This window comes from Urocampus carinirostris, chromosome 19 (assembly GCF_059441175.1).
Source record: "Urocampus carinirostris isolate Australia breed hairy pipefish chromosome 19, RoL_Ucar_1.0, whole genome shotgun sequence".
Classification (NCBI taxonomy): Eukaryota; Metazoa; Chordata; class Actinopteri; order Syngnathiformes; family Syngnathidae; genus Urocampus; species Urocampus carinirostris.
Window position 1 is genome coordinate 2,732,270 of NC_142367.1, and position 8,876 is coordinate 2,741,145.

The 8,876-nt window shown below is 38.9% G+C and overlaps 1 protein-coding gene across 1 annotated transcript; it reads left to right on the plus strand.

Annotated features, from left to right (window-relative positions):
• The first annotated feature begins 360 nt into the window (after nt 1-360).
• On the plus strand, nt 361-6,498 carry LOC148346893 (dual specificity protein phosphatase 26-like). The gene is made up of 3 exons (XM_088324230.1): nt 361-488; nt 4,114-4,331; nt 6,278-6,498. Exons 1-3 carry the CDS (start codon nt 361-363, stop codon nt 6,496-6,498), a joined length of 567 nt encoding a protein of 188 aa, XP_088180356.1.
• Nucleotides 6,499-8,876: the final 2,378 nt, after the last annotated feature.

Below are 8,876 nucleotides of genomic sequence, written 5' to 3' on the forward strand. Positions count from 1 at the left end.
AGCAGAGGACGGTGTTGTGTTATTCCAAGAAGACATAACTAAGGCTAAGCATAGGTTGAGTTTGGAATTCTGCCTGGAAACAAATAATGTACTGTACACCACTTTCTTGATAGTGTCAATGAAAAACAGGCATAACCTTAACATGAGATAACATCACTATCATTACTATTATTCCCATAAAATGAATGATGACTGTTGCCTGGCTTCTATATCAAGCGTTTAAGTGTCACTCGGTTGTCATCCGAGTCCAAACAGCTGCTAGGACCAAAACACAGCAAGCAGAAACTGCTAAGTGGTTCTGCAAGTGTGAGCAAGTGGCAGGAAGGAAAGTAAAGGCTCCCCACAGGCTTTGCCTGCAAAATGCGGAGCGCTCAAGGCAAGCACCACAATTATGTGACGGTCAAGGACCTGCAGAAGATCCTAGACTCGTGCAAACTGCACTTAAGCCACATCGATGAGGTCTGGCCCAACATATACATTGGAAGCGTGTGAGTACTGATATTTGCTGCCTGGCTATGGGAGGGAGAATTTTGGGGACTTTAATCGGTAAGAAATCAGCTACTTTGACTATGCTACCTGTGATGTGCAGTCATCGGAGGCTGTGCTTTACATGTCAAAATGGAAAATGGGTGATTCTGTTTGTAGCAGCATTTCATGTCTATCTTTTTCTTACCCTGATTTTTCAGTGAAATCTGCAAAAAAGGAAATTTTAATGATTTACTTTAAGTGTTTGCAATCATTTAACCCGAAATAAAATGCATTTCAAATATTATTTTGGTGACAAACATGCTCAATTTTAATGTGTCCGCAGTGCAATGCAATCAACTTCCTCAAGAGGTGTAGGCTATAAAATTATAGCATCAATTGTATTATATTTTTAAAAACACATGTCAATAATAGACAATTTCCGCGGCAATTGTAAGAGTTGTGATTAATCTGGAAGATGATCCCGGCATGTATATATAACCCTGGTTGTTAGCATTATGAGTTAGCATAAAGTTTTTAACTCAGAGAGATGTTTCTGTCATTTTTTACATGGTTCTGTGGGGGAACTCCAGCCACCCCACCCCCCCGGTACTGGCAAGTTCATTTGAGATCGGCCCAACCCATTGCGGACAGTGTTTACAGCTAGCTTGCGCTAATACTTGGGCCCAACTCGTCACCAAAAGTTTATAGAGCTAGCATGAGTAAGCATAGCTTCAACCTCTCATCGCTAATACTTGGGCTGGCTATGCCAGCCCAACACCTTGCTAGCGGCGCACATAGCTGTTGCATCCTCTCGCTAGCATCCACTCTTTGGAATTCACCATTTACCCATGGTTAAAGGTAATGTGGGTCGGGCCCCCTTAAGCCACCCTGGACAGTCCCTGCTTAGTCCCTACTAACCTCTGAAAAAGCCCTCGTTTCCATGACTACCCATAGAAATGAATGGGCCCATGTATTCCGGATGGGAGATTCTCAAAACCCATTATTCCGGATGGGGACTTTTTTTGGTCGAATCGAAAATCTGTATTGTCGCAGGAGAGTCCTGATTCGACCGGAATTTTTGCTATATGAATCGTTGGGCTACTCCAAAATCTCTGGGAGGAGAGGCATGTCAAAATTCGGCGGAAGAAGATAAATATAATAATAATATTAATTTTATTGAATAAGATCTCAGGGATTATAATAGTTGTGCCTGCTTACAGCACTTGGCAATGTAGTTGTGCCTTGCTGAAGCAATCACAACTAATAATGTATTTAGGCCATAGTAGTTCTAAATTATAGTATGACTGTAGTGGTATATTTGTACAATATTGGAAGAAGCATTTTTGAAAATTTCCCTAGCATTTTTGGGGGTACTTCTCCAGCATTTTTGTAATATTACTGCAGTTGTATTATCGTAGTATTACTGTTGTGATATATCAGTAGTAGTATTTTTATATTACAGCATTACAGCAGCAGTATTTTGTAGTATTTCTGTAGTACTTTTTGCTATTTCTATAGATTCTTTTTGTTGCATATTTATAGTACTCTCATGGTATAACTGTAGTTGTATTTTTGTAGTATTTCTGTTATAATATTTCTGTCGCAGTATTTTTACACTAAATACTACTGTAGTGGTATTTTTGTACTATTTCAGTAGAAGTATTTTTGAAGTATTTCCATTATAGTATTTTATCTGTAGTAGTATTTTTATATTTTAGCATTACTGTAGCAGTATTTTGTAGTATTTCTGAAGTACTTTTTGGTATTTATATAGATTATTTTCGTACTATATTCATAGTACTCTCATAGTATTACTGTATTTGTTCTTTGTAGTATTTCTGCTATATTTCTGTCATGGTATTTTACACTATAATACTAGTGTAGTGGTATTTTTGTACTATTTCAGTAGAAATATTTGTAAGTATTTCCATAATCGTATTTTTGTATTTTTTTCTGCAGTGGTATCTTTATATTATAGTATTACTGCAGCAATATTTGTCGTATTTCTGTAGTATTTTTTTCTTGTCCGAATAAAAGCAAAATAATATATTAGGTCCCTGTTTTTAAGCACTAAATTTCAACTTTAGTTTTTTTTGGTTGAAGTATTTTTGTTTTATTTCTATAGTAGTATTTATGTTGGGGACAAACAAAGGGACAATGGGGACGAAGTTGCCACAAAATATATTTTCCATAAAAATTACTTCACTAATATATATATTATCATTATATTTTGACCATTTACGTTTGGCAGGCCTGATAAAAAGCAGGCCATAGTTTTTCCCACCGCTCCTCTAGAGTGCTGTTCTATGAGAATTTTGCACGTATTTGATAACTAAATCCATAATACAATATTTGATAAACAAATAAATGTTTTTACTACGGATTTTGAGTGTTGTGGGTCCTTTTTGGAACACAATCCCCACAAAAAAACGAAGGATTATTGCTACTTTTGTATCGTCGCTGCTCTGCGAGTAGGATGACAATTTAACCCAAGGGTCTTAAGCTTGCAGTCTGGACGTTCAGTTGCGGACCCCAGGATGATGGTTTGAGGCCCCCGCCTTAATATGAAAGTTAAAGGGACAGTGTGGATTAAATTCCTACTACATGTCGCTGTATTATGTCGTGCCACCGAAAAAGAGTGCAAACAGCACAACGGAAGAAGACATAGCATTGTAGTGAAAAAAAAGAGAAATAGGAAAAAAAGAAGAAAAACAGAAAATAAAAGAGAAAAGGGAACAAAAGAAGATAAATAATGCAAAAAAGAAATAATACAAAAAGTGAAACTCAAATGAAAGGTAAAGAAAAATGCAAAAATGAAAAATGAAAAAAAAAAGAAAAAAGGACAAAAAATAACCAATAAAATTAAAAAATGAAAAAAGAAATAAGGCAAAAAATGTAAAACTTATTAAAAAAGGAAAAGACAAGTGAAAAATGTTTTTGTCTTTTTTTCTCTTTAGTTCATTTCTTTTCTTTTATTTCTCCATTTTTCTTCTCAATTGTCCTTTTTTCTCTTTGTTTTCCCCTACTTTTCTTTTTATTCCCGTTTTCATTTTTTGCCTTTTTTTCTTATTTCATCTTCCCTATCTTTTATTCCTTCAAAAATATTTACATTTTTCTTTTTTGTCTTTCTTTGAGAGAGGCTGAGTAAAAAGGTGCCTTTTGCTCACTTTTAGTCTCTGTAGTCTGTAGTAGTCCTTGGACTCTTTTTTTAGTTGTGCTACACATTACAGCGACATCTAGTGGACAAACATAAGACACTGTCTCTTTAAGAACAGCTGAAAGTTTATATCAATGCTGTTTTGTGGAAAACGTCATTTAGCAGCCCTCTACGAAATTGTGTATGAGACCTCTGCTTTACACCAGAAAAAACAACGACGACCAGATGATGAATGTGCTGTATCTAAATCAGATCAGGAGGCTTTCTCCTGCTACGGGTATCTGTGGAAACCAGTACTATCGGTTTCATGTAGGGGAGCAAAAAAAAAAAAAAAAAAAAAACAGCTCGAAAAGGATTGGGCGCCGCCAGCCTGTCCTTGCCCAAGACACACTACACGTAGTGGTGCCCTACGACTCCGGTGGATAAGGATGGTTAAGACCTTTTGGGGAAATTTGCATCCTAGCCTCACTCTGCTCCGGTCATGCCAGGACGGCGGCCCAGGCCAAGCCGAAATTGCTAGCGCTGGGAATCACACACGTTTTGAACGCAGCACACGCCAAGCCGGGGAGCATAGGCGACCAATCCTTCTACGGCGACGATTTCCGCTACTGTGGCATACCGGCGGACGACTCCGCCCACTTCGACCTGGATGTTTACTTCAGACCAGCCGCCGACTTCATTCACCAGGGACTCAAGGCGCCACGTGGTGAGAAACAGGTGTCAAGGATGCGGTCCACGGGCTGCATCAGGTCGGCCAAAGGTTTTATTCTGGCCCGCGAGGCTATGCTAAGCGGAGCACGAGAGAAAAAAAAGCTGCAGTTTTAAATGTGTCCGCTCAATGTTTCCCGAGCCAGGCGCTGTTTGCAAAGCAACTGGAGCTGTACTTCTCTATCTCTATCTCAATCTCTCATTTGATCTTTTTCTTTCTTTTTATCCATCTTATTGTTTTTCTTGTTTTCTTTCTTTGTCATTCTCTCCATGAGCTTTTCTATCTCCTTGTTTTTCTCGATCTTTTCATCTCGTTCTCTCTCTTTCTGTCTTGTTCTCTCTCTTTCTATTTCATTCTCTCTTCCTTTCTATCTTGTGCTCTTTCTTTCTATTTTGTTCTCGCTTTTTTTCCATCTCGTTCTCTGTCTTTTTCTATCTTTCTCTTTTCCTCTCTTTCTATATAGTTCTCTCTTTGGATCTCTTTCTCTCTTTCTTTCTATCTTGTTCTCTCTCTTCCTTTTCATCTTATATTCTCTCTTTCTTTCTATTTTTTTCTCTTTTGGATGATATAATCCGGCCTGCTATACATTTCCGAGTGTCAAAAAAAGAAAAGTCTTTAGGTCAGGGATCTCCAGCCTTTGTCAAGCCAAGAGCTACTTATTTGTTACCAATTAGCACACAGGGCAACCAGTTTGATATGCATTTATAAAATAGCAACTTAGCTAAATGGCTTGCTAAAAAAAAAACAAATTCTGCATCCATATGACAAAAAATACATAGAACTAGACAATTCCTGCGACAATTGTGACAGTTTGGGCTGGACTCTGGCATGTAATTGTTAGCATGTAGTTAACATGAATTCGGTAGCATTTAGCCGTTAGCATCTAATGATTAGCATGTAACCGTTAACGTTATTCGTTATCATGTAGTCGTTAGCGTGTAGCCGTAAGCATGACTCATTAACATCTATTCAATACCATTTATATGTTAACAACTCATTGGCATATAGCCGTTAGCATCTATTCATGAGCATATAGCTGTTAGCACGTAGCCGTTAGCATGACTCGTTAGCATGTAGCCGATAGGATTACTTGTGAGCATGTAGCCGTTAGGATCTACCTGTTAGCATGACTCGTTGGCAAGAACTTGTTAGCACGTAGCCATTAGCATGACTCATTAGTATTTACTCGTTAGCATGTAGCTGTTAGCATGACTAGTTAGCATCTACTCATTAACATGCCTTTTGCTAATGGTTACACTTCATGTGGGTCAAGTAACCCACCTGGGCAACCCCTGGGAACTTCCCTGGTCACCATGGTGACCAGGCATTTAAAATGAATGGCCACAATCATTTCCAACGGGAGATACTGTCCATTTCTCTTGTGATATAATTTTTTGGGGTTTGAACAAATTTATTGACACTAATAACAGCAAACAAACAATGTGAGGTTTTAACAACCGCTGTAGTAACAGCTATCGCTACCAAAAGACATAGCACATGAATCCCGGTCGAGCCAGAATTTTTGTCATGTATCATTGTGGTACTCTTCAAGCCCTAGGTGGAGAAGCCGCACAAACCATTAGGGAGGGAGATAGATGAAAGGCTTATAATAAGAATTAAAGATTTGAAATCTTTAATGTTTAACTAATTTCAAGTTGTGCTTTCAGCACTAGTGGATGTGGGTTGGACCTTGTGAAGCCAGCCCCAATTCAATAATAAAATGGAGGATTTTAATGGTTGGGCTGGCTTCGCACTAGTGGCAATGAGTTGGCCTGGCATCAGGCAGCCCCAACTGATAACAAAATACAATCAGAAGCATTAAAGAAAAGAAATTGATAAAAAGACCTTACCTCGGATATCCGAAGCTCATCGGAGACATCGTTATGGAACACATGCGTATATACGATTTATCCCCGGCCTTGTATAATCCCATATCACCTCAGGCATAGTTCTGGTGCACTGCATGATGGGAATGAGCCGCTCGTCTTCATTGGTGCTGGCCTACCTGATGATCTACCGCCGCCTGCGCCTGGAGGACGCCGTGCGGCGACTGGTTCGCAAACGCGCCATCTACCCCAACAGGAACTTCCTAGCCCTGCTCCTGGACTTGGACCTGCGGCTACAGTGCCGACATCACTGCCAACGCCGTTGCGTCATTCTGTGAACTGCGGCAAGAAAACATCTTTTGGAATACTAAAAAGGTCAACAATGGACTCCAATAAAAATAATAAGGACTTTAATCCAAGTATGAGTAATTATTCTAGTACTTAGTGACGTGCGGTGAGGTCCATGTCTGGTGAGGCGCAATGCATCTACATCGTATTCATCATTTCATTGACACAGCAAGAAAGCAGGGTTCGTACACCCTTTCCCTATCCAAATTCAAGCACCTTTTAATGACTTTCAAAGCCATTTCCCATTTTCTCCTGTACCAATAAAAAAAGAGTAAGAATCGTGTATTTTGTAGGGCCACAACTATATATGCAAATGTATATGATTTTTAAACATTGAAAAAATCGTGAATATAATATAGTTGTCATTCTTCACAAAACGCATGTAAATATTTTTGAGACAAATCTCTTCCAATATAAATGTTGGGTAGAATTAAAATATCTATTTTCAGTTGCAAGAAGTTCTTCTCATTACAATTTACCACTACTGTAATTTTTTCGCATGGCCCAAAATACATAAACATCCATACATACATTCATCCATTATCTGCACCCCTTATCCTCAGTAGAGTCGCGGGGGTGCTGGAGCCCATCCCAGCTATCTTCAGGCAGTGGGCAGGGGACACCCTGAACTGGTTGCCAGCCAGTCGCAGGGCACACAGAGAACTCACTCGCTCATTCACACCTAGGGACAATTTGCTCTGTTTTAGTTCACATTAAGAGCCCAATATTGTTTTAAACACACAAAGTGTTCACTTTGTAAATTTTCAACAAAAATTCCAAGCAAGTGAAAGATATTGAACACCATAATGTAAATTCAGGCAGGTGCTTTTGAGTATAAATTAAAAGCACAAGGCTTACAGCACAATATACAAAATAGAAATAAAGTCTGCTCCTTGTACAGTGAACACAAAAATATTACTTTAGTCTTTCATCTAGCACTCACACCATTAAGTAAATACAGCACGTAGGTAGATGAAATATGAATTTAAGTATGGGCCTAAAGCAAAATTCCAAATGGAAATAGTTTGTTAACAAAACACTAAGGCTGCGTCCCATTCTTCTCACTTTCACTCGCTATTTGCCCTAGTCACTCGGTTTTGCGCGTTCACGTGAAAATGGGATGTGTCCCAATACTCTTAAGACCGAGGGAGAAGTGCCCTCAACCCATGACATAACCACGTCAGATAGAGGGAGGTCGGTACCTCACTTGAAGCGAAGTGACTACCCAGAAGGCTTTGCGAATTCTCTATCAACAAACATGGCTGGAAAGGAACCGCACAAATGTAAGTAGTTTTCCACAACTCCGCATGTATTTGCAACGAAATATATTGAGATATCTTATACGTAATGCAATAGAAAATCGTATTTTCGCGTTAAAACATTAACATTGCAAAATCGCAACTTTAAACTGCACAAATTTACAGAGGGAGCCGCAAACAACTCTTCAACCGTAGAGTTGGATAACTGCAGAAGATCACGGTTTAGCCTATCCCTGTTGTTATCTAAAGCAGCATAGTCACAATAACGTTCTGGATATATGCGCTTGTTTACTGCACACAATTTCGGGTGTCGTGTTTTATTTACAATATGATTATTTCATGTGAGATCAGAATGCATTAGTTTTCATCATGCATCATGAGTAATGTCTCCGAATTTCACATGGAAATACAGATGAAACTAACAACTATGACACAGTCCACTGCCTTCTCTGTAAACACATATTAAATAAACTAATTACCTTCTCAAAATGTTGTCCAAATGTGGAGACAATTCTAAAGCATATGTGATGCTGGCCAATAGAAGGCTCTTACAGCCATAAGAATAACATGTCAGGTTTGTGTACCTATTACTATCAAATAATTATCCAGAACACATCCTATAATTTCCTGTCTCACAGCAACTTTTTCATCATCCTATACACAGTTGTTTTTGTACAATACACCAGCATTAAGTAATTCTTGTTTTTTCCACCTAACCTAAAGGCCAATGTAGAACGTGCCGTGGAAGAGCTGGCCACCATCACAGCTACCACACCATCCACACCACCGGGCACGTCGTCGGCATCTTCCAATCCGGCGCCAAACCCCAAAAAACCCAGAAAAAAAGGAAGCACGATACACTCCTTGACTATTTGAAAGAGGAGTCTGCCAGAGTGAAGAAAAGGCAAGAGGAAACTGAGGCCAAAACTGAGCGGTTCCCGATCCTTTTTGGGAAGCTCGTGGACAAATTTCCAGAACAGTAACATCTCTGCAAAATTTCCCTTTGTTTTATAAAAGGAAAATATTTTATTTCATTAAGAATTCAATGAAGTTCCAGTTTGTGTTTTCCAGTTTTATGGAAGTATTGGTATATTTTTGTTACATTTTGT

What these genes read in the sequence shown, in the direction of transcription:
- LOC148346893 (XM_088324230.1), top strand. Translation starts at nt 361, where the DNA reads ATGCGGAGCGCTCAAGGCAAGCACCACAATTATGTGACGGTCAAGGAC. An exon ending in AACATATACATTGGAAGCGT is followed by an intron (nt 489 to 4,113) that starts GTGAGTACTGAT and finishes CGGTCATGCCAG; the next exon opens with GACGGCGGCCCAGGCCAAGC. An exon ending in GGGACTCAAGGCGCCACGTG is followed by an intron (nt 4,332 to 6,277) that starts GTGAGAAACAGG and finishes ATATCACCTCAG; the next exon opens with GCATAGTTCTGGTGCACTGC.